Source organism: Callospermophilus lateralis, chromosome 4, assembly GCF_048772815.1.
Source record: "Callospermophilus lateralis isolate mCalLat2 chromosome 4, mCalLat2.hap1, whole genome shotgun sequence".
In the NCBI taxonomy this organism is placed as follows: domain Eukaryota; kingdom Metazoa; phylum Chordata; class Mammalia; order Rodentia; family Sciuridae; genus Callospermophilus; species Callospermophilus lateralis.
This window is the reverse complement of record NC_135308.1, coordinates 110,443,801-110,468,911: the sequence shown is the minus strand read 5'-3', so window position 1 is coordinate 110,468,911 and position 25,111 is coordinate 110,443,801. Positions and strand designations below refer to the sequence as shown.

General features: G+C 51.4%; 3 protein-coding genes across 9 annotated transcripts; 1 reads left to right on the top strand and 2 right to left on the bottom strand.

Annotated features, from left to right (window-relative positions):
• The first annotated feature begins 53 nt into the window (after window positions 1–53).
• Arhgap9 (Rho GTPase activating protein 9) lies at window positions 54–7,813 on the top strand. Of its 5 annotated transcripts, none has more exons than XM_076853049.1 (17): window positions 54–98; window positions 563–763; window positions 1,533–1,744; window positions 2,629–2,853; window positions 3,046–3,159; window positions 3,352–3,456; window positions 3,670–3,731; window positions 3,867–3,966; window positions 4,143–4,238; window positions 4,382–4,480; window positions 4,721–5,054; window positions 5,493–5,591; window positions 5,769–5,846; window positions 6,136–6,189; window positions 6,444–6,578; window positions 6,900–7,005; window positions 7,591–7,813. In XM_076853049.1, the coding sequence occupies exons 3-17, from the start codon at window positions 1,625–1,627 to the stop codon at window positions 7,760–7,762; spliced, it is 1,899 nt and encodes a 632-aa protein (XP_076709164.1). In that variant the 5' UTR covers window positions 54–98; window positions 563–763; window positions 1,533–1,624; the 3' UTR covers window positions 7,763–7,813. The 5 variants fall into 5 exon arrangements, with proteins under 5 accessions (XP_076709164.1, XP_076709161.1, XP_076709159.1 ...); XM_076853046.1 differs by lacking the exon at window positions 54–98 and having other exon boundaries at window positions 253–763; window positions 4,721–4,862; window positions 4,947–5,054; XM_076853044.1 differs by lacking the exon at window positions 54–98 and having other exon boundaries at window positions 253–763.
• Window positions 7,814–8,193: 380 nt separating this feature from the next.
• On the bottom strand, window positions 8,194–15,419 carry Gli1 (GLI family zinc finger 1). Of its 3 annotated transcripts, none has more exons than XM_076853041.1 (11): window positions 15,320–15,419; window positions 14,996–15,088; window positions 14,559–14,754; window positions 14,166–14,307; window positions 13,615–13,704; window positions 13,388–13,525; window positions 12,923–13,072; window positions 12,162–12,326; window positions 11,240–11,473; window positions 10,295–10,562; window positions 8,194–9,938 (listed from the first exon to the last, which is right to left on the bottom strand). In XM_076853041.1, exons 1-11 carry the CDS (start codon window positions 15,417–15,419, stop codon window positions 8,194–8,196), a joined length of 3,321 nt encoding a protein of 1,106 aa, XP_076709156.1. The 3 variants fall into 3 exon arrangements, with proteins under 3 accessions (XP_076709156.1, XP_076709157.1, XP_076709158.1); XM_076853042.1 differs by having other exon boundaries at window positions 10,295–10,559; XM_076853043.1 differs by lacking the exon at window positions 14,996–15,088 and having other exon boundaries at window positions 14,559–14,725; window positions 15,321–15,419.
• A 6,065-nt stretch (window positions 15,420–21,484) lies between these two features.
• Window positions 21,485–22,880, bottom strand: Inhbe (inhibin subunit beta E). Its single transcript, XM_076855402.1, has 2 exons — window positions 22,514–22,880; window positions 21,485–22,242 (listed from the first exon to the last, which is right to left on the bottom strand). Exons 1-2 carry the CDS (start codon window positions 22,878–22,880, stop codon window positions 21,485–21,487), a joined length of 1,125 nt encoding a protein of 374 aa, XP_076711517.1.
• Between the last annotated feature and the right edge of the window lie 2,231 nt (window positions 22,881–25,111).

The window sequence follows — 25,111 nt, the reverse complement described above, 5'->3', positions numbered from 1 at the left end:
TTTTCCTCCTCATTTTCTTTCTGTGTCTAGCTCAAGACTTCCACCAGCACCCAGGACCAACTCCTCCTGTCCCTGGATCTTCAGATGGACCCTACAAGGTATAATTGCAGTAAAATTCACAAGCAAGTTCAACTCCTCTGATTTCCTGCCTTGCTGGCCACACAGCCCAGCTGACCACATCCTCTCTCACCTTACTTATATACTTCCTCACCAGACACATCACCCAGGAGTTCTCAGCCCCCCAGGCCCATACTGATCCCCAACCCAAACCCTCTGCTTTACCCTTTTACTTACCCGGGTGCTCCTGTCTTTACCTTCTCCCTCCCCCTCCCGGTCTCCCCCCACCACTTCTCTTAGAACAATGTCCTTTTGCCTGGAAGCAGCCAGTCCTGCTTCCTTCTGCATCTCCATCTTACCCTTTTCCCATAGGTGACAGTGCTGACCACAATGCTTTCTGGCCGGTGGTGGCCAAGTACCTGGGGGAGTCTAGGGTTGGGGACCAGAAACCCCTCTCAGGGATCCCAGCTGTGTGCCCTCTATGCCTTTACTTATACTGGGGCAGATGGCCGGCAGGTGTCTCTGGCTGAAGGAGACAGATTCCTACTGCTTCGAAAGACCAACTCAGACTGGTGGTTGGCAAGGCGCCTGGGAGCACCCTCTACCTCTCGACCCATCTTTGTCCCAGCTGCCTACGTGACAGAGGAATCTGTCCCTTCACAGAGCACAACCATCATTACACCCAGTCAATCCCTCTGGACTCCTGGTAAGTAAGCCCTAAGCCCTCTCCCATCACCTTCCTGTCTCCCTAGCTTTGGCAGATTATTATTATTATTATTATTATTATTATTATTATTATTTTGGTACTGGGAATTGAATAGGAGTACTCTACCATTAATATACATCTCCATTTTATTTGTTTGTAAGTTCATTTATTTATTAGTACCAGTGATTGAACCCAGGGAGATTAACCACTGAGCCACATTCCCGGCTCTTTTTATTTTTTATTTTGAAACAGGGTCTTACTAAGTTGCTAAGGCTGGCCTTGAATTTGTAATCCTCCTGCCTGGGTCTTCCTTGTAGATGGGATTAAAGGCGTGTGCCCTTACACCTTGAGACTTCCCACTTGCTTTTGCTGGTCCCCTTCTCTTATCTCCCTCCCACCAGCCTACACCTCATCCCCATTGTGGTAGCATAATGATCCCATCTGGGTCTCATTCTTTTCTTTTCTTTTTTTTTTTTTTTTTTTTTTTTTGGAGGGGTGCCAAGAATTGAACTCGGGGCATTCCACCAGTGAGATACATCCCCAGCCCTATTTTGCATTTTTTATTTAGAAACAGGGTCTCATCAAGTTGCTTAGCTCCTTGCTTTTGCTAAGGCTGGCTTTAAACTTGTGATCCTCCTGCCTCAGCCTCCTGAGCCACAAGGATTACAGGCATGCATCACCAAACCCGGCTCATTATTTTCCACATCCTCCCTCTGACCACCTTAAAGACTCAATCATGATCATAACTCTCCCCCATTTCTGTTTCCAGGGCCAAAGTTGTTTTGTGGCTCCCTGGAGAAGGTGCACCTATCTCAGGCACACCAGCCTACCTCAGAGCAGCCTCCTCCACTTCCCCCGAAAATGTGTAGAAGTGTCAGTGTGGCCAATTTGAGGCCCAGTCTCCTAAAGCCCCTCCAGGAAAGGCCAAATGGAAGATCCTTCTCCCAGGAAGACTTGCTGTCAAACACCACTGCCAATATGGTGAGTCACAGCTTTACTCCTGAGCATGGCCAGTTCACAGATATTACAGCTGGGTCCCATTATGGGAATAAGGGCAAACAGGACAGAAGCATTCATGTCCTTAAGGGACAAACATAAATAAATAACCCATACTTATTCTGTTGCTAATAAAGCTACAAAGAAGAGCAAATGTGGTAGAGAGTGGCTGAGGTAGTCTGAGAAGGCAGCAAACAGGAGGAGGAGGAAGAGGCAGACAGCCATAAGACAAAGGAAGACAGGAGAAGGGAGAACAAGTAGCCAAGGCCCTGAGGGGACAAGAAACCCGGCACAATAGAAGGACTGAAAGAAGAGCAATGGGCCATCCTCTTTCTCCCTTCCTCTTGACTCCTACTGGGGTACGGTTTTTCCTATTTTATGTCTTGTCAGTTGGGCCACCAGCAAATCCCCTCTGGAGCTAACTCCCAGACTTGATTCTTCCCCTCCCTCTTTCTTGTTTCTGGTTGGAAAAAGCCCCTCCTCCTTCAGATCTCCCTAGCAGGGGTCGTCTCATACTCCTTTTGGTCTTCTTTTACCCCAAAGGATGTAAGGGTGGAGTGTTCCCCTCATCTCCCCCCCCCAACAAAAAGCCTGTTCCCCTTTCCTGCGGCCCAGGGCGGGGGTTGGGTGGGGGGAGGAGGGAAGTTGGCAACAGGAAGTGAGGAGAAAAGCAAAGAAGATTGTGAGAGAGAATTTTTTAAAAGCAGCTGGGTGACTGGGGATTCTCCCCCTGTACCTGGGTCACCCAGGCAGGGAGCTGGTGGTGAGAAAATGGTGGGGGATGAAGAAGGAGGTGATAAGTGGGAGAGAAAATTGGGGGGGAGCACAGGCAGAGAAAGCACCGACTTCTCCCTGACCCTTTCTGGCAGGCAGAACCCCAACCCCTCATGTCAGAGGCCCCTGTGTACTGTAACCTGGTGGACCTTCGCAGCTGTCCTCGGTCCCCACCCCCAGTCCCTGCATGCCCGCCGCTGCAGAGGCTGGACGCCTGGGAGCAGCACCTGGACCCCAACTCTGGACGCTGCTTCTACATAAATTCTCTGACTGGCTGCAAGTCCTGGAAGCCCCCACGCCGCAGTCGCACTCAAGACACGGTGAGACCTTTCCTTATGCTTATTCCTTTGTCCCCTCAATTTCCTCCTTTCTCCCACTGAACCCCAAGGTAGTGTGTTTTCTTTCTGTGGCTCTCAGGAGATCAGAAGAATCAGCAAATTGTGAGAAGGATGTTGAGTGTGGGTTGAGGTGACATCTGGCTGAAACTTTATCTCCCTCTCCCTTAAACCCAGAACTCTGGCTCAATGGAGGGGATCCAGACCCTGAATAGGGACAATGGTGTCCTGCAATCTCAGGCAAAGGGCTCAGGATCTGACACAGGGAACCTGGAACTGCTTGACCCACAGGTGAGGCCCTTTCTAACCTCCCCAAAATCATGCAGAAAAAGTATAATTTTTTTTTCAGCTTTCTCTTATGCAAGACATTCTTCTTCATTATCCACTTTGCCTCTCATCCAGATTATTGCTCCTCTTCCTCCTACAGCCAGGGACCCCAAAACTTAAGTTTCCTCCACCTGTTTCTTCAATTCCTTCCCCCAGGGTTCACCCTGCCTCAGCCAAGGCACCTCCCAGTTTGTCCCCTCAGACCAGCCTCCAGCTTTGCAGTCTCCTAGAGCCCTGCCGCAGCTCCTGGATGACCCCCATGTGAGTCTCCCATGTCCTTCAAATGCCATGATCCTCCATGCTTCACCTCTCAATTCCTGCTCCTCAAAAAATCTTCCTGTTTTGCGGGTATCCTCTCATATCCAGCCCCCTACTCATACAAAACTTCAAGGGACCGCACTCCTGGGAAACCCCTTAGGGAAAGCCTGTGGCGGTACAGGGTGGCTTACAGATACCACTCCCTCCCCTTCCCAGGAGGTGGAAAAGTCAGGCCTTCTCAACATGACCAAGATTGCCCAAGGGGGGCGCAAGCTCAGGTAAGGAGAAACTGGAATACACCATGGATCAGGGTTTTTCCGTAGGGTAGACCAGGGTGTTGGGGGAGCTCACATCCAGTGAAATTCTAGAATGACCTATTCACAACCACTACTGCCTCTACTCCGCCCCCGCAGGAAGAACTGGGGCCCGTCTTGGGTGGTGTTAGCTGGTAACAGCCTGGTGTTCTACCGAGAGCCTCCACCGCCAACTGCACCCTCTTCAGGCTGGATGAGTGTAAGGAAAGGGGTGCCGGAAAGTTTGGGGTGCTATTTCTTCCCGCCTCCGGCCGACTGAGGGGAGAGGTGGAGAGGGCGATGCAGAGGAAGGTGAAGGAATGGGGAACCCGTCGTGGAAGAGGGAAGCAGTGAGAGAAACAACCCCATGGCTTCAGTTTCTCTCCTAATTGCCAGGGGCCAGCGGGTAGCCGGCCCGAAAGCAGTGTGGACCTGCGTGGGGCGGCCCTGGCACACGGCCGCCACCTGTCCAGCCGGCGCAACGTCCTGCACGTGAGTGCGGTCCCCGCGAGTCCTCAAAGCCCCACCCGATCCCAGGATGCGCCCTTAAACCCTCCCTATAATTCTTGATCTTGGCGTCCCAGCTTTTGAGGCTTCTGTCCGCTGACCCAAACCTTTCCCCACCCGCTCCCTAGATCCGCACAGTCCCTGGCCACGAGTTCCTGTTGCAGTCAGATCAAGAGACAGAGCTTCGAGCCTGGCACCGCGCGCTGCGGGCTGTCATCGAGCGGCTGGTTAGAAGGGTGGGAGACCAGGGAGACGCTTTGGCCAGGCGGGGACCGGGGACCAAGGGAAGAGGGTAGGAACAGCAGGAGTTGAGGATGTGGGGGCACCGTGATCTCGGTGTAAAGTCCTGGCCTAGGGTGAGGCTGGGACTTGGGACCCAAGCAGAGGATTAGAGTCTCTTTAGGGAGCCAGGGATGCAAATTTCTCTCTTCTTTCTTGCAACCCTCTGCTTGGCCCGCCGGGTCCAGGAGCGAGAGAACCCGCTGGAGCTTCGACTGTCGGGCTCCGGACCTGCAGAGCTGGCAGAGCTGAGCGCCGGAGAGGACGAAGAAGAGGACTCTGAGCCAGTGCCCAAGCCATTTCTGCGGCTCAGCGGCCGCCGGAGCTCCAGTATGGGGCGGGTCAGGGGAGAGGATCCTTGGATCCTAGATCCTGCGTTTGCTATCAGGCTCTTACTCTATCTGCCTCCAACAGGTCGGTGTCCGGAAGGCACTGAGCAGAACCGCGTTCGGAACAAGCTGAAACGGCTAATCGCCAAGAGACCGCCCTTGCAAAGCCTTCAGGAGCGGGGTCTGCTCAGGGGTGAGGTGGGCTAGGATGACTGAGGGATCTGCCTGCTTTAGTGTTTTTGCAAGGACTTTTGTATTCCTGATCTGGGTATCAGCCCGTTTTGTGGATGAAAAAACTCCAGCAAGGCTCAGAGTTGAGCTTTCTAGAGCTATATTGTAGTCTTCTAAGAGCCCTGCTCTTTTTTTTCCTTTTCTTTTCTTTGAACCCAGGACCTTGTGCATAGGAGGCAAGCACTCAACTGAGCTATATCCCCAGTCCTCCAGACCCCTGTTTTTATATAATCAACTATTCCTGATTATTGGGCAGTTGGGGGGGGGAATACCCCCATACCCAGGTGGGGCACAGACAGCAGAAGGGCCAGTCCCATTTCAGGGTGAAGACCTGACCTGGCTGAGAAGAGCTTCCTTGAGTGAGTTGGCCCTGGCTTCCCACCTCATTTTACCTCCCCAGACCAGGTATTTGGCTGCCAGTTGGAATCACTGTGCCAGCGGGAAGGAGACACGGTGCCCAGCTTTGTACGTCTCTGCATTGCTGCTGTGGATAAACGAGGTCATTTTCCTAGAGACTCCAGATTCTCCCCCTTTAAAACGGGCCAAGCCCTGGAATTCCCACTTCTTCCATCCTTGTCTTTCTACTGCCCTCTTTCTTCCTCATATTTCTCAGTGTGGCCTTCACCACGCACACTTTAGAGCAGGAGTCCCACGTGCTCCCTAATTCATCTCCTAGGTCTAGATGTGGATGGCATTTACCGAGTGAGCGGGAACTTGGCAGTGGTTCAGAAACTTCGCTTTCTGGTGGACCGAGGTGAGAAGGTTTGTAGGCAAGTGGTGGTACTGAGAACTTCAAGCCTCAGAACTGGGGTGTGGGGCTGGCATTGTGGCTCAGCGGTAGAGCGCTCCTCTAGCACATGCGAGGCCCTGGGTTTGATCCTTAGCACCACATAAAAATAAATAAAGAAAGAAAGAAAGAAAGGTATTGTGTCCAACTATTTCTAAAAAATAAATGCTAAAAAAAAAAGAACTGGGGGTGGTACTAAATAAGAGAGCTGGAACTGCAAGTCTTAACTCCTGATCTCTTCTCATCTATGTTGTAGAACGGGCAGTCACCTCTGATGGGAGGTATATGTTCCCAGAAAATCCAGGACAAGGTACTTACATGGAGTACCCCTGAGATCCCTTTAAACTTCCCCATGTCCTCCTTGTTCCCAATGGATTCCCCCATGTCTGCTCCTAGAAAGGTTGTCTCCATTCTTACCTTTGCTGTCTTGCCCTGTGATGGACCTCCGTAGCATTCTTGTGATCAGCTTTGGCTGAATTTCTCCAGAACTTCTGACCTCTCAGTCTCTAGGTCTCTCTGGCCCTTGATGAATCCTGAACCCATTGAACCTCCTTTTCCCTATAGAAGGCCGGTTAGATTTGGACAGTGCTGAGTGGGATGATATTCATGTGGTCACCGGAGCCCTGAAACTTTTTCTCCGGGAGCTACCCCAGCCTCTGGTCCCCCCAATGCTGCTGCCCCATTTTCGTGCTGCCCTTGGTAAGTGTTGGGAGTTTTGGGCAACACTCTTGGGGGGCATGTGTGGTAAATAATAGAATAGAGATTATTTTTCATTCTAACCATAGAGATGGAAAGTAACTCATGTGCCAACTCCAATAGTTTGGGGGTGTTTTGGAGGGAGGGGGGTGGATTATGTGTGAAATTTAGAGTTTTTGTTTGTTTTTATTTTTGGTCATGCTGGGATTGAACCCAGAGCATGCTAGGCAAGTGTTCTCCCACTGAGTTACATCCCCAGCCCATGAAACTTCCCTAACCTGACTCCCATGCCCTTCCCATTTTTCTCTCTCTCTCTCTCTCTAGCACTTTCTGAATCAGAGCAGCGCCTCTCTCAAATACAAGAATTAGTAGACTCAATGCCAAAGCCAAACCATGATACTCTGCGGTACCTCCTGGAGCATTTATGCAGGTTGGGAATATCAAACATCTTTGCTCATGCTAGGGAGGGTGGAGTGCTGCATGCATCAGGAACTGTGTTCTTGTGGGGCAGAGGTAGGTAAGCATCCAAGTTTACCTGGCCAGAGACACACATCAAATCTTTGGATAGCTCAGCATCAAATGGGGGAATGGGATGAAGACAAGCCCAAGAATTCTGTGAGAAAAATAAGGGAAATCTTATTTTTTCCTTACCTATTATTTTTTCATCCACCTGGGCAGTGGTGATGGCTTGTTAGGCTGAGGTAGGCCTGGGCAGTGACCTCTGAAAGGGGATGACTATTTGAATTAAACCTCCCAAATCATGAGCAGAAAGGATTCTAAGGGCCATGCCTGGAAACAGGCAGTTATATCCTAGGTTCCATTTTCAGCTTATATCCTGAAAGTTTCTCCACTAGTCCCTCTCCCCACTTGCCCTGAGATTCTGCTCTTGGTTTCTTTAGCCACCACGTAGAGGGATCCCAGAATGAGCCCTTCAGTGCTCAAACCTTCAGGGTTAGATGGATTTGAAGTAGTGAGCTGCTGCCTTATTTCCTCTTCCATTGGCCTTTGCCCACAGGGTAATAACACACTCAGATAAGAACCGCATGACCCCTCACAACCTGGGAATTGTGTTTGGACCAACCCTCTTTCGACCAGAGCAGGAGACATCTGATCCTGCAGCCCACGCACTCTACCCTGGGCAGCTGGTCCAGCTGATGCTCACCAACTTCGCCAGCCTCTTCCCCTGACTCAGGCAAGAAAGAGGACATGATTTCCAATGATCTGTAGGCTAGCCTTTTGTGTGTGGGGGTGTTCTGTTTTGAGGACATGCATATAAACCCTGTCTCCCAGATAACCCTCTTTATCTTCTTGAGTCTCACCGGAGGGGTTGGGATTGGGTGAGGGAACCCTCTGAAAAGGAAAGTGGGAAGATGAACCCCCACTTCTCTTCTTGCTCCCCTCCCTAAGATAACACATATAACACCATTTTTTTTCTGATGCAGTTCCTTTATTTTCAGGAATCAGTGTCATTATAAAATTCCTCTCCAAAACATATGCAGATTAAATACAGCCCCCAACCTAAATCTTCCATCCCTGGGCATCTTCTGCAGGGGTCTGTGGCTCCTCTCCCCAACTCCCCTTAGGAAATGAGGGTCTTATGGATGGTATTCTTCACCATTTAGGCACTAGAGTTGAGGAATTGTGTCTCTCCAGGTAGGGATCCCAGTAATACACTCATGTTGCCCACAGCCATGTTGGGGGGCCCAGAGGAAGGTGGGGTATGTTCAGAGCTGTCTCCCTGATCATGGGAAGGAGGACTCAGCCCCTGGGCCTCATCCAGAATAGCCACAAAGTCCAGCTGAGTGTTGTCAAGATCAAGAGAGTCCAGAGGGTTACATACCTGCCCTTCAGGAGGAGGGTACAAGGCAGGACCTGCTCCCAGCCTGCCAACTTCAGGATGGCCACAGCTGGGGTTGGTTCCCCCTGCCTTGAGGGGCCCATAGCAAGGGGGCAATGGAGGCAGAAGCCGGGGTGGTGCTGCTCCCCTATGGGAAGTTCTGTTCGCTCCCACAGCAAAATTTTCATGGCATGATGAATGTGTGGGGTAGGAACTTGACTTGTGATTGGGCAAGCTGGGTGCAAAGCCAGGTTCATATGTGGCCATTGGGGCTTTGGCAGGGCTTGGACTAATTTGAGAACCCTCCAGAAACTTGGAATTCTGGTAGGAAGCTTCCTGGACTGGGGCCTCTTCCCTGCCCCCACCCTCCCAGAGGAGCTCTTGCTGAGACTGAACATAATCACAAACAAGTTGAGCCTTGAGCTGTCCAGTAGAATGAGTGGGAGAATCAAAATCAAGATCCGACCTGGGTTCTGAAGGAAGATAATCAGGGGGTGGCTGAGGATAGGGACCTGTCTGAGGATACTGGGGAGGAGGAGGCTGGGGGTAGTGGGAGAATGGGGGCTGTGGGCATGCGAGTCCCTCCCTGGGGTGGGCATTGAGGCAGGGTGCCAGTCCTGTGGAGTCAGACCCCACTGGGCATCCTTGTTCTGGTTTCACTTGTATTTGTCCAAAATGTTCAAGTCGAGGACACTGACTATAGGCTCCACCTGGAGTCTTGGGACTTGGATATAGCCCAGAGTGTACTGAAGGGAACTCACCCCATGTTTCTGGAGTGGTGTCAGGATAGGAGACCTGCTGGGGACAGGGGCTGGGGCCATAGGTGGTAGGTGGACCAGGCCCAAGAGGCAAGGCACCTGGACCCCTAGCTCCATAAGGCTCTGCTGCTGTCCCTTCAGGCCCCCCATATCCTAGAGTATCATCAGATGAGAAGTCCATATAGGGGTTCAGACCACTGCCCATCATGGAAGTCCCAACCTCTGGCTCCTCCCGTAGCCCTCTAGTATCCATGGCAATATTCTCTGTAATGCTGGGAGGCTGTGGTGAATAGATAGAGGTTGGGAGGTGAGGATCAAAGTTCCGTCCTCCCCCTGTCACAGTAGGGGGTATGTGGACACAACCCAGGCTCTTGAACCGCTGGACTCTGGCTGGAACAGGGCGGTCAGCAGCTCGGGCTGGGTCACTGGCCCTACGGGTGACCCCTGCATTGGGGTTATATCCTGGATACTCAGCTTTACTTCTCCAAGAAGGTGCAGGGAGACTCCCCATCCGATCCAGGCTGGGTGCTGCTATGGGTGGGGTAGCACCGCCCCTGGCTGAAGCATATCTTGTCCGGAGCAGGTAGTGCTGGGCAGGTGTGAGGCCAGGCAGGGAGGATGCCCCATTCTCTGGTGGGGATCCAGGGGGAAAAGGGGAGGCAAGGGAGGAACGGCGGCTGACAGTGTAGGCAGAGCTGATGCTGCTGGAGCTGCTGCTGCGACGATCAAGAGAGGCTGGAGGGCCCAGACGGCGGGACACAGGGGTGCCTGCAAAGTGACAGGGAGAAAAGGCAGGGTAGTCAGGGGCCCCCTGAATTTCACCCATGATATAGCCTTGTCCCAGAGTTCCAGAATAAGGTGTCCTAGGCTCCTTAATTCAGTTCTGTTTCCTCTCATGCCCATTCTTCTGGGTCACCAGGGATTCAGGCCTGCTGTGAATGGTCATACAGGTTGTGTGTCACACAATCCTAGGGGACAGCATTCACTAGCAGTGTTCTGAAGAAAGGGGATCTTTTTCTAATTGTATAAAGGTGTCATATGGAAGCCCTGAAGGGTGACTTCCTCCCAACCTCAGGGCAGGTCCAGATCTCAGCCCAGCAATACCTCCTACACCCAGATCTCACCAGTGTGGGTCAAGCTGGGCAGTTTGAGACTCCGCGGCCCTACTGGCCGGAGTTGATGCAGCTGGTCCAGCCTGAGATTCTCAAGGCGGCGAAGAGTGGACAGTCCAGTGCCAGCAACACAAGTCCCCTCATCCAAGCTAGACAGGTCCTCAGTGCTGCCCCCTGCGTTGCCAGCCATTTCCACGCCACTGTCTGTGTTGGCTGCGCTGCCTGCTGGAGAGTGGTCACTGCTGCAGGAAGACTGTGCCCCAGGGCTGGGCTGTGGCTTCTGTGGAGAACATGAGGGCTGAGGGAGACACCCTTCCCCCTTCCCCACAGCTTCTTCAACTTTATAAGCAGCTGAAGCTTGTGTCCCAGTGACCACCTGAGCCGAGGGAAGGTGTTAAAGTGTAGAGAGGGCTGAGCAAGTGAGAAACTGTGGCAAACTGGAAGACATGTTTTAGAAGAGCCCAGGCTGGAATATAGACTGCTGGGGTGCAAGTTCCTTTCTCTTTATTTTTGTGGTGGTAAAGTTTTATCCCAGGGGTGCTCTATCACTGACCTACATCCCTAACCCTGTTTATTTTGTATTTTGAGACAAGATCTTGTCCAGGCCAGCCTCAGACTTGTGATCTTCTTCCTCAGACTCCTGAGTAGCTGAGATTATAGGTGTGTGGCACAAGTTCCTTTCTCATTAAGTTGTTGTGAGGAATACATGAAATTATGCACATAAAAGGCTTGAAAAAATACAAAGTGCTGCTTAAAAGTGAGTTGTTGAATCAATTAAATAACTCACAACTCTAAATTCCACAGATTTTGGGTAGGCCAAAGAGAAACAAGAGGATGAGAGAAAGGCTCAAAGGTCTCAGAAGAATGATTTAGATGGGAGGAGGTGATTCAGAAGGGGTTAGAAAGATCAGCAGGGCAGGCTGGAGTATGGAGGTGAATTTGCCTGAGCTGGCTCACCATGGCACCCTCCGGCACAGTCAGTCTGCTCTCTTCCCTGATGGGGCCTCCTTCCCGCTGCTCCCTCTTGGGCTCCACTGTGGAAAGGGATGGTGCCCGGGGCAAGGGGCCATCCCCTCGATGTCGCTTGGTCACATGGGCATCAGGACCATGCACTGTCTTGACGTGTTTTCGGAGTGAGCTGGGGTCTGTGTAGCGTTTGGTGCAGCCAGGGAGCTTGCACACATACGGCTTCTGTCAAGTGGAGAGTGAAGACAGAAGGCCAAGGAATTAGAGTGGAAGACTGCAGGAGGAATAAGGAAAGGTGACAAAAGGGCTAAAAGAGGAGCACACAGCATCCAAGGAGCTAAGGAAGGTGGGCACCCTTGGGCGGGAGTAAAATATGAGAGGTTTAAGAGATGACTTAAGAAAACTTTAGGTGGGCCCAGGCCTTGGAAAGATGAGGAGGTGAACCCAGGGTTGTGAGGCCTCATAAATTCAGGGGTTGAAGATATTTGGTATCATTTCTAGACCAGGTCTGTTTTAGGTTGGTCTCTTTGCTGGTTAAAAAGGTAGGAGGAATGGTGAATGAAAATTCTTGGTTTTGTGTGTCTCTCTCCTTTCTTTTTTTTTTTTTTTTTTTTGTACTGAGGATTAGACCCAGAGGTACTTTACCACTGAGCTATACCCCAGCTCATTTTACTTTTTGAGGCAGGCTTCAAACTTGCAATCCTCCTGCCTCAGCCTCTTGAGTCCTTGGGATTACAGATGTACATCACAATGCCTGGCTTGAAATTCTTTGTTTCAGAAAGGGTCTCTCTGTGTGAATTACAGGGGCAAGGGGAACTCACCTCTTTGGAGTGGGCTAAGGGATTTCTTATGGGGGAATCTCCCCTGCAGATGGCTTCTCAAGTGGGGAGGGTCTCTTAGTTGGGACATTCACCTCATTAGAGTGGGTCCGATTCTGATGCTTGGCGCGGTCACTGGCATTGCTAAACGCTTTACTGCAGCCCTCGTGCTCACACATGTATGGCTTCTCACCCGTGTGTGACCGCAGATGTGTCTTCAAGTTTTCAAGGCGTGAGTATGACTTCCGACACCCTTCAAACTAGGAGACATAACAGAGGGTAAGATGACAACTCTTAAACAGAAGAACATGGAGATTAAAGGACCCTAAATCTCATAAGAGGCATACATAGAGAATATAGTTCAAAATGGGAGAACACTAGGGCTCAAGAGAATTCCCAAAATTAGAGGATAAGGGCAAATGAGAGCTTCTCTGGAACAGAAGAAGCTGGAGGCACTTTCCCTTTGGGGTGTGGTGTGAGGAATGCCTCTTCCTGGTCAGGCCTGAGCAGGGCTCCCTGTGTGGAATCTTAGACTTTTCTAAATTGGGATTATCTGAGGAATAGGTTCAAGTGAGTGTCTTATGTCCTTGATGCAAGGCTTAGCTATTAGGCAGAATCTAGGCACAGTCCTGAGGGCCCACAATATTTTAAGGGACTCACAAATATATTTTAATATTTTTAAATCAAGGGGAAAATGAGCTTTTAGTTCCAAGAAAATGTTTTAATATATATCAATACAGTCATAATTAGGACTTAATATTTATGGTAAAAAGGACCTATGAACAAGTCTTTCTCAGACCCTATCTTGCCGGAAGCCAGTTTAGGAAGGGACTTGGCTTGGGAATGAATGCCTCACCGTGCACTTATGTGGCTTCTCGCCTGTGTGTCTGCGCATGTGTACCACCAGCATGTACTGGGCTTTGAAGGGCCTCAGCTCCCTGGAGCAGCCCCCCCAATGGCACACGAACTCCTTCCGTTCTCCATGAATGTGTTCACTGTTGATGTGCTGGGGGAAAAGATACAGAGGTTTTCCAAGGTTTCCCCATGTTCCTGGAACCCAGAACAGCTGCCCTGGCTCCCTATTCTTCCTCCTCAACTTTACCTTGTGGGGGAAGAAGGGGCAGGAAGACAACATATCCCAAATCTCATGCCTTCCAGCTCTCTAAAGTAAAGCTAGTTTTTGAACTTTTGCCTACTCAAGTAAGCACTCAACCTATGACTTCAGTATCTTGATTCCTACCCTCAACCCAACTCCACAATGTCTCACTCGGAGTCTTTTACAGACTCCAGTCAGTCATTCCTGTTACCCCCTAGGGCTCACGTGCACCAGCTGCTCCTGGGAGTCAAATTCCTGGCTGCAACCATCCCAGCGGCAGTCAGTCTCATATACAGACTCAGGCTCAGGCTTTTCCTCTCTCTCAAGGTCTTCTCGCCCATCTAGCATCCCCAACAGGGGATCCTAGGATAGGAGAAGCAGTGTTATGGTTACTTGGGTGACGCTTTTGTTTGCTCAGGTCCCAAAGGTAAAGCCCATGCCCCTCCTTTTACCTGTGTGCCTGTGGAGTTGGGGCTGGACATATCACCTTCCAAAGGCTCCTCTGGGCACTTGCCAACCAGCATGTCCAGTTCTGACTTCAGCTTCCCCAGGGGAAGAGATGAAGATGATAAGGGTAGAAATAGGAAGAAGGAAGGAGCCCAGCCAGGTCTTTCTGTTCTAAGTGTTCCCACCCAAGCAGCAGGAACCCCTGGGTGTGGAAGGGACTTCCTTCTAAGATTGCATTGGTGAACGGGATGGCCAAAAGGTAGAATCTCATCTGGAAGAGCCTGAGTCAGCCCCAAAGAGTAAAACCTCTCTACTTCTCTGGAACTGAAAACTTTTTTAAAAAAATATTTTTTTAGATGTTGATGGACCTTTATTTTATTTATTTATATGCAGTGCTGGGAATCAAACCCAGTGCTTCACACATTCTAGGCAAGTGCTCTACCACTGAGCCACAACTTGTGAAAACTTTTATATTCCCTGTCCTTCCTTTACTGTAAAGTCGCCACCCACCCACCCTGACCTAGGAGAAATCAGGTAGCAATATGGGGAATCTCACCTGACAAGTTGGGAGGGGTCCCCGGGACTGAGGATGTGGCATCATCCCACCCCGGTTGGAGTCATGGCCACAGGGTTGCACTCCAAAGGAAGGTGAGCTCCCTTTTTGGTGATTCATCTGAGGTGGGAATCCCAGAGAAGGGCTGAAGAGAAGAAGTGGCAGTTACTGAAGACGACCAGCAAGTCTTTGAAGTTATTGGACAATTTAGAGGATTTTTTTTATAAGACTTGATGTAAGGCTTGGTCAAGGCAGCCCTAAGGGAAGTTCTGAGGAGGGTTTCAATGACTTTGAAGTGACTTTGAAGTGAAAAGGATTCAAATTGGGCTGGAAATTTAGATGACTTGAGACTTTTAGTGGTTTTCAGTTGGAGTCTTAGCCAAAGAATGTCTGTACCTCATGGTGCCAATGGAGAGATGGCCATAGGAGCCTCCAGGAGATGTGCAGCGGGAGTTGATGAAGGCCACAAGGGAGCTGGGTGAGGTGCGGATAACTGTCTGCAGGTCCAGGCTGGTATCCGACAGAGGTGAGATGGACAGTGCCCGCTTCTTGGTCAACTTGACAGCATTCCGGGGAGGAGGAAAGAGTGACCCTGGAGTAAGAGACAGAGGGGATAAAGGGAATCTCCATGTACCCAACCTGTGGGTCCTCTCAGCAAAAATAATACTCAACTCTGCTTTGTGCTACTGATTCCAGCTGTGACCACTTGGTTGTTCTCTAACCCCTCACATCTCTGAGCATTTCCTCCTCCCAGTTAGATCCCTGCCCTCCCACTTTGTTCTACAAAACAAGTCCCAGAGTAGAAAGGGAAGAGATTTTCCCTGAGGACTCACCCTCAGTGCAGCTGTTGTTCTCTCTGGCTGGCATATAACTGTGGGGACCCGACGTGAGGTTGGCTTGATGGCAGAAGGGCAGACCAGACAGTCCTAGAAAAGAGAGACAGCTGGAGTGCAGAATGGGAATGGAGGACATAGGCCTCACCTTAAAGTCCCAGGCAAGACCTGACCCCAGATTCCAAGCCTATATAGCATAGAGCCTCAAATCCTCCTGTAAGAAAGGAAACTGATAGGGGATAGGGAAAGGACTGAGGGGGATCCTGGGGTTAGACGAGATATCTGCCAAGTCCTTAAGGCCCAGAGATTGGTAAATACACTGACCTTCTGTCCCCATGCTGGGGGCCCCTTGACTGAGGCGGGGTCGAAGACAGCATGACTCAACATAGCTACTGACTGGTGGTGGGGTCATCGAGTTGAACATGATGTCTCAGAGGAGGTTGTGGGACACTGTAGAAAGGGAAGGTAGAACTACAGGTTATACAGATGGAGGGAAGTAGAGAAGATCAGATGATAATCTCAGGCACAGAACTCTGGCAGCATGTCTCTTGTGCCCCCAGCCCATCTAAGACATACGCCATGGAAATCAAATTGAAAAGAATATCATTCAACCAAGGAAGGGATAAAGAGAAATATCCCAAAGAGGTAGAGGCTGTCAGACAGTCTTGGGGATCTTTTTGGGAAATGGGTAGGAGCTTTCCCTGGGTGATCTATCTAGAAAAAGTGTGTGTGTGTGTGTGTGTGTGTGCGCGCGCGCACGCGCGCGCGCGCACGCCTGCACCATGGGGAGCGGGGGGGGGGGGCGGGGGGGGGATGTTAAGAACCTATTGAGCCAGGATGAGTTTCAAGTGATTTTAATGTCATGGACCAGTTTTGAGGATTGTGATGGGAGAACTCTTGTGGAGAGTCTGACTTCATGCATTGGGCTGCTCTGCCTGTTCCTTTCCTTGGCTTGCCCCTGCCCCAGGACAGTTCATCCGCAATCTCTGCAGTGTCCGGTAGAGGGAGACCTCGCCATAGTCCACACAGACTGGTAGGGCCAAGAGAGTGCTCAAAAGATCAATCTGCCCTTAGGAGAAAATTGTAGAGGGAGATTAAGGTTTCAGAGGGGGTGCTCTCAGGTCTGTTAGGTACAAGGGATGGAAGTTAATGTCATTCTGGGGTGGTTTGCATCTGGTCTGCATTTGGGGGGGGAACAGGAAAGAATGTGGGGGAAGGCTTCTTGGAGAGTGAAAAAAACAAAGTCACCATCGATTAGAAGGGAGTAGTGAGGAAGGAGAGGATGCTATGATCCCATTTCTCCTCAAACTCCAGTTTTTATTCCATTCCTGGTTTTCCGGTCTCCCGGGAGTGAGGGTGGGGTGGGGCGGGGTGGGGTGGAGAACGGCCGGGAGCGGGCCGGCCAGCGCGGTGGGTGATCCCGGGATGCTGGGATTTAGGGTGAGGGCGGGGTAAAATGGGGAGTGGAACCCGGACCCTACGACCTAGCCCGAGCCCTACAGCCTGGGCTGTACCCTTCTAAACTCCTCCTTTTACAGCTGAGATCCCGATCCCGCACCCAAGACCTCCCAACTCGACCTTGGCACTAATGTTAGGAGCGGGGGGCACAGCTGGCTGGCAGCTGGAAGAGGGGGGCACTTCTCCCGCCTCCTTCTACTATGACTCACCCAGGGAAAGGAAGGTGGCTTGCAAACGACCCCCCAACACTAGAAAGATTCCCCCAAACGTGCCTTCTGTTATCTTCCTGTCCCTAATACCAAGCTGCCGAGAAGATGCGATGGAACTGGGGTGACATCCCTCTTCGTCCACGCGTGCAACAGCCAACCCACGCCTCCCCTTCACACTATAAAAGGAAAATGTCGCTAACTTTTCCAGTTTCAGTAGTTTTTTTTCTGGGGAATGGGTGATAGTGCGGGATGGGCAGGGAGTCCTAAGGTTCCTCTGCCGGAGCCCTAAATCATCTTCGGTGTCTCCCTATTTTCTAGTGTCCTCTTAGTACCCCAACTCCCCAACTCCCAGGAGGCGGCCCCGCCCCCTTCTCCTGGTCCCGCCCTCCCCGCCCCCGTGCCTCCCCGGCCCACCCAAGTCGCCGCCGCAGGCTCCGGCTGCAGACGGCTCCGCTTCCCCCGCCCGCCCGGGGAGCCCAGTCGAGCAAGGAGTTAGTGGCGGGCGGCGGCGGGGGAGGGGGGGCGGGACACATTCTTCCCTCCTCCCCTCAGCGCATCCAGAAAGCTGACAGAGGTGCTCTGGGATGGGGGGCATTATTGGAGAGCAGGGATCTCAGTGTGGTAGGTTGAGAAAGAAAGATGAATCCAGTTAACCAAAGCTCCAGAAAATGACTGGGTAAATAAAATACATCTATGCGAAGGAGGTTCCCGGGTACGTCTTAGGTTCCCGGGTATCACGGCTGGCTTCTTAAGGGTTAACCCTTCCAGACCCCCGGGAACCCCCTAGTGACGTCAAGGGCGGGGTCTGAGTCCTCGGGCGGGGATGCCCTGGAGATAATGAGGGGGGGTCCTCTGGACCCCGCCCCCTAGGGAAAACCACCCTATTCTGGCTCTTATTTCTCCCCCAAGAAATCTCCCAGCCTTCTTCCTCTATTGGAAGGAAATATCCATCCCATTAAGACCCCAGTTCTTCAGTCCCCTAAAACCCTCAGTCTCTATGGGGTCCCTTTTCCCTAATCCTGTCCCTAAAGCTAGCTGCCCAGGGCTAATTGTTTCGGGGTCATGGGGCCTGAAAGAGGCTTCAGAGCGGGGAGTAAGGGCAGTCAGGGTGGTCTGAGCCAGAGGAGGGGCCTTGGTCCCCAGCTCCTGTTTGGGAGGGCGACCAGCAGCGATACACAGGCTGGCAGTGGCCAGTAGTTCCGCCCAGACCCAGTAGGGTCTCCCTGCGGGTGGCTCTAGCTGTCCTGGTGGTCCCGAGGTCAGAGGGTCAAGACAAGGTCTCCCCATCTCCTCCCAGAGCAATGCCCACAGCCCGTGGGACTCAGGAGTCCAAAATTGCTTGGGATTTGTCTAAGGCCTAGACTACACCTTGGACATTCCCTCCCTAGTCCCGAATGCATTCCTTTCCCCCCAAACTCAAGCATCCGCGGACACAACTGTCACTAGACAGGTCAAGGGTCCAAGGCCAGGGGTTTTGTTGCCTCTCTCACACACACCCTATCCCCACCCCACCTAGAGCTCCCTCCTTTGCTGTCAGTCCCCTCCTCTTAGAAACACTGACGTGCTCCAGCCCGGCGCTCAGAGACACACCTGGAGTTCCCTCTCTACCACGCAGACCTCCAACTGGCCGTCCCAACAGTCTCTTCATCCCAACCTCAAGAAAGGAAGATGTTTCTAATATTGTGTGAGAGGCAGAGATAGACAAAGAGACCCACGGTTGCCTGAGACAGACACACAGACAGGGAAAAAAGAGCAGATAGAAAAGGAGACACAAATGAAAAATTTCTCCAAACTTTCTAATATCCTTTCCCCGTTTCTCCCACCCCATTTTGTCTCTCTGCCCCAGGTCTCCCTCACGGCTTGGAAGAGTCCTTCGGCAGCAGAGCATCCCCTTTGGATCCCCTCCCCCACCGCTCCCAGGTGGTCCCCCGCCTGCCCCCCTTCTCACCTCCGTCTGGGCGCAGGGCTCGGGATGCACGGTCCAGGGCTAGTCTGGGCTGGGGGGTGTGCGGTGGGGAGGGGGGGTGGACAGGGCCACGGCAGCGCAGCCTCAGTGCCACCCCACCCCCCCCAACCTGGCCCCCAGCCCTCCCGCCGGCCCAGCCCGCCGGGCCGCAAGCCGGGACCACCCGCGAGAAGCGCAAACTTTTTTTTTCCTTTTGCAAAAACTTTTTCTTGCTTTAGCCGCTGGCGCGCCGCCGCTCTTCCCGCTCACCCCCTCACCTCCCTCCTATTTCTCTCCCTTTTGCTGTTCTGGTAGATGAGGTGGGGTGGCTGGAAGCGAGCGAGGGGGTGCCGGGCTTATTGCACCCCCAGGACCCCCAGGATCCTCCCCCTCCCTAGAGGGACCCTATACTGCCTAACACCCCCCCACCCCCCGTTTAACACGCTGCTGGTGGTTGGCAGGAAATTCCGGAATGGATTCTGGGATCAGTCGTCAACGAGGAGTCCCTGAACCAGAGCCAGGAATACACTGAGAAAAATACTGCGGAGCGAGGAAAGAAGGGAGAGAAGTTCATACGAGAAAGATAATATTGGAAGGTAGGGTCGTGGACTTTTGTTGGTGTTAACTGAATATTCTATCACCCTCTAGTTTATCTGACAATCTCATTCTTTGGATGGAACTTTGAGGGGTTGGGATAGAGCTAGGATTTGAGCAAACTGAATTGAGGGGTTGGCGGCTGTGGCGGAAGGTTAGGGATCTAGGGAGCCTAAAAGAGAGAAACACTGACTGGAGCTCTGGATTCGGGGTGTGTATTCACAATGTCACTAAGGAATCCTGGGTCTAAAGCCCTTTCCCGAGGTTCCCTTCACTCCAACTTCTAAAGACTGCCGCCACCTCCGCACCTTTCCCCACTGCGGACTTTCTGCTCTTTCAGGCTTTCTGCTCCCTCTGCTGGCCGTTCTAGCACTTGACACCATCTTGGAGTCCGGGAAAACGCAGGCACGCTGGAGCTAAAGAAGCTTTGACAGATCTACCACCACCACCACCACCACCACCACCACAACCATGAAAACCCAGTTAGGATCCCGGAGACGGGGATGTATGAGCCCAATGAAATGGAGGGCACACTTGCGAGGCTGTTAATACCTAGCGGTTGTGCCGACGAGGGGTGCCCTGTCCCTTTAGATTTGTGTTGCCATAGTGACTGTATTCAGGGATGGGGGCAGCTATTTCAGTCTCTGGTCTTTCTGATAAAGAAGAGAAAGCATGATGGCGGAAAGGAGACCCTTCCCCTTAATGTCATCTCTCAGACAGACCTCCCACATCCTAGCTATGTCTCCAAGGACCACTTTCTTAAGTCTGGAAGGTCAGTGGGTTAACAGTTCTATCTGAGAATCAAGGGGGAAAAGAAAAGGTGAAGCTAGGGGCAGGCCAGAGGTCCTACAACAGGGTAGTGATTCTGGGGGTGGGGACGTATAGGGAACACTGTTTGAGTCTGCCTCCCCACATGACTGACTCAAACCACTTACACATAGAAGGTCATGGACCTTCACCCTGCACCCAATTCAGTCAGGCTGACCAATGGTAATTGAAAAAGAAGGGACACAACATATGCTCCCTTCCCAGATGCCTGCCCCTTCTTCCAGAGGAGCTCTTTTAGAACACACTATAGATCAGCAATTCTTAAATTTTTTTATGTTTTAAGACCTCTCTATGCTCTTCAAAATTATTGAGCTTTTTTTTTGCATGAGATCTAGATCTATCAATTTATCATATTAGAAATTAAAACAAAAATTATAACACAAGAATACACAAGTTCACATTCCATTAAGAATAATGTTAGAAAGATGATGTAATTGCTTGTCACACTCTGGAAAACTCCATTGTACAATTTTGAGATAATGAGAATAAAAAAGACAAATAACATCTTAATATTATGCAAATAGTTTTGGCTTTTGGAAACCCTGAAAGGGTCTCAGGGTCCTCCTTGAGGTCCCCACATCACACTTTGAAAACTATTACTCTGGACCATCACCTCGGCCCTTCTTCATGACTCACATTTGTTGATTTGCTTTCTCTCTTTTATTAAGAAAGTATAAGCTGGACATGGTGGCACACACCTGTAATTCAGTGGCTTGGGAGGCTGAGGCAAGAGGATCATAAGTTCAAAGTCAGCCTAAGCAATTTAGAAAGACCCTGTCTCAAAATTAAAAAATAAGAAAGGGCTGGGGATGTGGCTCATAGTTAAGAGCCCTGGGTTTGAGCCCTGGGTTTAATCCCTGGTAACAAAAAAAAAAAAAAGAATCAATGTTTGTGTTTCCCCAGGGAAAATCTGAGAATTTCTTAGGCTCAGCACCCCTCTTTCCTGATTCCTGCTTCTGGAGTTTTCCTAAACACCCTCCCTTGGCACCTTGTTCATCTTCCTCTTGACCCTCCCTTAAAGCACTCAACAATCCCTACCCTTGGCCAGCCCATTTGCCCTTTCCCAAGCTTGCTGAAACTTCTGCTTCCCCCCTTTCTTGAGGACTTACTCTTCTTGGGAGAGACTAAGTAATTTTCTCTACCTTCTCCTTCCCTCTCTTCCCTGCTAGCCCCTGCCAACTTCTCACTTGGGGTAGAAAATCATACTGCCTGGGTAGTCCCCTTAGAGGAAATACTTTACCCATTTGCCCACATATCAACCAGCCTGAAAAAGGCCAAAAGTCTGGGACAAGAAAGTGTGCATTTGGGTCACATAGGGGTCAACCCTGACATAGTGCCAGGTGGTCTTGTTGGGTGGAGGTGCAGATCAGGAAATCTGATGCCTCCAGACACAGATGCCCTTTACCTGGGAACCCCCAACTTGATATCTTCTATCTGAACCCCCAGGTCCTCTTGCTAGCTACAACCACAAGCCTCCACCACCATATCTGGCACATCCGTCTTGACCACATTGCCATTATGGTCAAGGTAGAGGAGAGAGAGAGGCCTTCGGGCAGTAGGGACACAACAGGAAGTACCCTCAGGCCAAGGATTGTTGGCTTTAAGGAGGTTGAAGACAGCAGAATGGAAGGAAGCAGCAATTCCAGGGCTGCCAGCCAGGTGGGGTGGGCACTGCCCACTGCAGTAATTCAGCTGGTAACCTTCAGGCTGCAGGATCCAGTCTCGCCATCCCAGTTCCTGAAAGTCTACATAATGATCTCGCCTACAACATAAGGGGGTCTCAGGCTCACAGGTGGGAGTCCTCCTCTTGGCCCGGCCTGCTTCAGGCTCTTTGACATGAATCTTAAGCTCCAGGAAGGGCTGCTGGTGTCCCGTAGTGTCCAGTAGCCACCTCAGTGGTCCAGTAATTGTCTTGTTGCCTTCTAGGGATCTGCAGTTCAATTGGAGTTTCAAGACAGCAGATTCCTCACCTCTCAAGCCACTAGAGGGCAGAGTAAGGGCATGCCAGCCTGGGGTGGTGATTTGTTGCTCTGCCAGGAGGGTCCGGGATCCTCTGTGCTTCCTCCTTGGGCCCCATCGGAAGATCCTCAGGTAAAGAGTGCCAGGAAAGGTTCGGAGCACATGCAGCCAGAGACGGGCATGGTATAGGTGGTGGGACTGAACAGTGGACAGGTGGAAGGTGAGCATAGAGCTGCAGATTGAAGTGGAGGAGTCTGCCCAGAAGACAATTAACATGTGAATAGAGATAAAACTCTCTCTGAAGCTCCCTAGGGACTACCCACTGCTCTCCCTCATACTCACTTTTAGGGGGAAAAAAAAAAAAGAAGAGACTGCCTTGTGTCTTAACAACCATTCCCTGCCACACCCCACTCTCTCTGCCTTTCTTTCAGTCTTCCCTTCTCTCTTCCTTTCTTTGTCTGCTCTATGTTCTATGTTTTCTCTCCCTTTCTTTGTCTGCTCTCCGCCTATGTTTTTCTCACCCACCTGTGATGGTAGCAAAGCTGATGACCTCCTCCCCATTCCCTGGAGCCACAATCCCAGGCTGTAGTCTCCGAAGGGCTCTGGTCAGCGCTGCCTGGGGTGGAGGATGAATTATTCTAGGACGACTGGTCAGGTGCAGCCCCTCCAGGATTTGTTGCTTGGCTAGCTCCAGGACCAGAGCTCGTTCTGCTTGGGGTGCCAGTGTTGGGCTCTCACAGGAGGTGCATGCAGATCTTGTGCCCTGTGCCCATATTAGTACCCACAGCAGCACCAGCCAGAGCTGGACATCTGGGAGCCCCACGCTCCTGGTGGATGACCCTGGGTCGGGAGCCTTGGATGGCAGTTGCTCGTCTATTGAGTCTGATTGCATGGAGGCCAGTAAGGGCTCAGCAGCAGCAAACACCAGTACCACAGCTACCCTTGACCAAAGGTAGGGCTACTTGTCTTCTGTGGCCTGGGACTCAGGAAAGCTGTAAATGGATCGTCCGATGGGTAGCTGTTTGACCCAAACAGTTCATGGTCTGGCTACTGACCTAGGGCCTCTTTAGAGCCAGCTGCCTGGGGCTTCCTCACCTAGTGGTCAGCCAGCAGACCTACCCTCTGAACCTTAGGATTGGCCAGCTGTACTGCCCATCAGGTTCCTGCAAGGGGTGAAGGTCCCCCCTGGGGCTCGGGTTTCACCATCTGGCTGTGGTGGCTTGAGGCAGGGGCATGGTAGGGCGGGGGGACAACGTGGACACACATGATGCAAGAAAGAGGATGATTTCACATACTCAGTTCCCAAGGTCTGGGACTCAGAGGAGGGACTCCATATAAGCCAGGTGGGGAAGGGCAATTTCCCCCAGTTCAGTCTTTACTTTTCCCAGTCACCACTCCTGCAGCAATTTCTGTGAGGCAGCTGTTAGTTCCAGTGTTTATTTCTCAGGGGTCTCTGGTCCAGAAGGATTATGGTCTATTTCTAGAACTTAGGACTGGGACAGGGGTGAGGGGTTAGGGGGTGGTAGGAGAACGGAGTCCTTCTGTTCAAGCTAAGGTGGCAGAGCCACGGGACATAGAAATCACCCCCTGACCCTGCCTGTGCTGTCCGCCCAGAGTCCAATTGGACTGGTGCACAATGTGGAGGAGGGCCAGAACAAGGTGTGGGGGACGTGCTACTGTGATGTCTGGGGAAACCCAGAGAGGTGGGGGTGGTAGTGATGCAACCTTACAGCAGGGCAGAGTCCATCAAGGCTGGCAGAAGGGCATGCGACTTGGAAGGGCCTGTACCCAACTGCTGCTTCTCTTTCAGGGTGCTATAAGAGTTTCCTAGGTTTGAGGCATCCTAGAAGTGGTGTGAGGCCTCTGTAAATGGAGTTGGGAAATGGGAGGTTTAAGAGGTTTTGAGAACAAAGCAAGAGAGTACACCAACCTTAGTTCCCAGTCTCAGCCCTCCTTGCTATACACTTCACTGATTTTTAAAAAATTTCTTTCAAGATAAAGTTTTGCTATGTTACCTAGGCTGGCTTTGTACTCCTGGGCTCAAGTGATCTTCCTGCTTCAGCCTACTGAGTAGCTTGGATTATAGGTATATGTCACAGGACTTTAAATAGGAGTAGAAAGAAACTTTAATAGGATGGGCCTCGGGCTAGCTTTTCTCAGTCTGCCCCAGTTTCTTCAAGAAGCTGGGGGAGGTAGCAAGGAGAAAACTGGGAAGGTAGTGTGATTTGGAAATATGACCCTATATCACTTATTCTTCTTCCTGCTGTTCAGTTGGTGGAGGTGTCAAGAGCCATCAAAATGGGGGTCCCACCTTGGGGGCTGGGCCTCAATACCACCAGTGTCCACTATGTGGCAGTGCTGTGCCACTGGACAGCAGCTGGCTTCTAGATGACCAGAGCTCCCCAGGAACTGGAAAGGGACTGCTGTTGGGAATCAAGAGATTGGGAGTGTGCCTTACCCTCTCCCTCTGGGACCCTGCCTTCCCCACAGGGGTCAGGGAAGAGCTGGTTCCTCTACTATTCCCCCTCACCACTGCCAGAGAACAGAGGCTATCCTCAGGGATGCATCACTGCTACCTTTGATTTTAGACCTCATCATACTGACAACATGGCAATGGAGCACGATGTCTGGTGCCAGGCTCTTCTTTGGAACTTAGGGCACCATATGGAAAGGAGAAAAAAGAAAGGACAATGAGATTCCTACATGCTCCTGTGCACACTGCATTTCTCTCCAGGCCCTGAAACATTCAAGTCCTTTGGCTAGTGTTTTCCCAAGCTCCTAATTCCCTTTCTGTTGGTTGCTGCAGGTGAGTTACAGCCCTCTAGTCCCTGAGACTTGAAATTCGAGAATGCAAAGTGGAGTTGTCTGTCCATGGTGGTGCCTGGGGGGACTTACCTGTTTGTGCCAGAAAACAGAGTCATGGGAAGTAGCAAGAAATGGCTGCAGGAGTTACTGATCCTGACTCTCCACACCCTGCCAGGTGCCCCCAATTTCCAGCTCTTCCCACCCTCTTGCTGTTACGCCTGGCCTGGCCCTACCTCCCCACTGACACTTACGTCAGAACTCAGCTATAAATACGCTCTTAGCATCTTAGTCACTTTTCCCAAGAAGTGCTCCGGGGTT

Bases quoted from the DNA above. Each gene is read 5' to 3' on its own strand.
- Arhgap9 (XM_076853044.1), top strand. From the start codon at position 448: ATGCTTTCTGGCCGGTGGTGGCCAAGTACCTGGGGGAGTCTAGGGTTG. The intron at 4,239-4,381 runs GTGAGTGCGGTC...CCCGCTCCCTAG, and splicing joins GCCGGCGCAACGTCCTGCAC to ATCCGCACAGTCCCTGGCCA. The intron at 6,190-6,443 runs GTACTTACATGG...TTTTCCCTATAG, and splicing joins CCCAGAAAATCCAGGACAAG to AAGGCCGGTTAGATTTGGAC.
- Gli1 (XM_076853041.1), bottom strand. From the start codon at position 15,419: ATGTTCAACTCGATGACCCCACCACCAGTCAGTAGCTATGTTGAGTCA. The intron at 13,526-13,614 runs GTAAAAGGAGGG...CTCCTATCCTAG, and splicing joins CCAACTCCACAGGCACACAG to GATCCCCTGTTGGGGATGCT. The intron at 11,474-12,161 runs GTGAATGTCCCA...TCCACTTGACAG, and splicing joins ATCGGACCCACTCTAATGAG to AAGCCGTATGTGTGCAAGCT.
- Inhbe (XM_076855402.1), bottom strand. From the start codon at position 22,880: ATGCAATCAGACTCAATAGACGAGCAACTGCCATCCAAGGCTCCCGAC. The intron at 22,243-22,513 runs GTGGGTGAGAAA...TCTTCTGGGCAG, and splicing joins CAGCTTTGCTACCATCACAG to ACTCCTCCACTTCAATCTGC.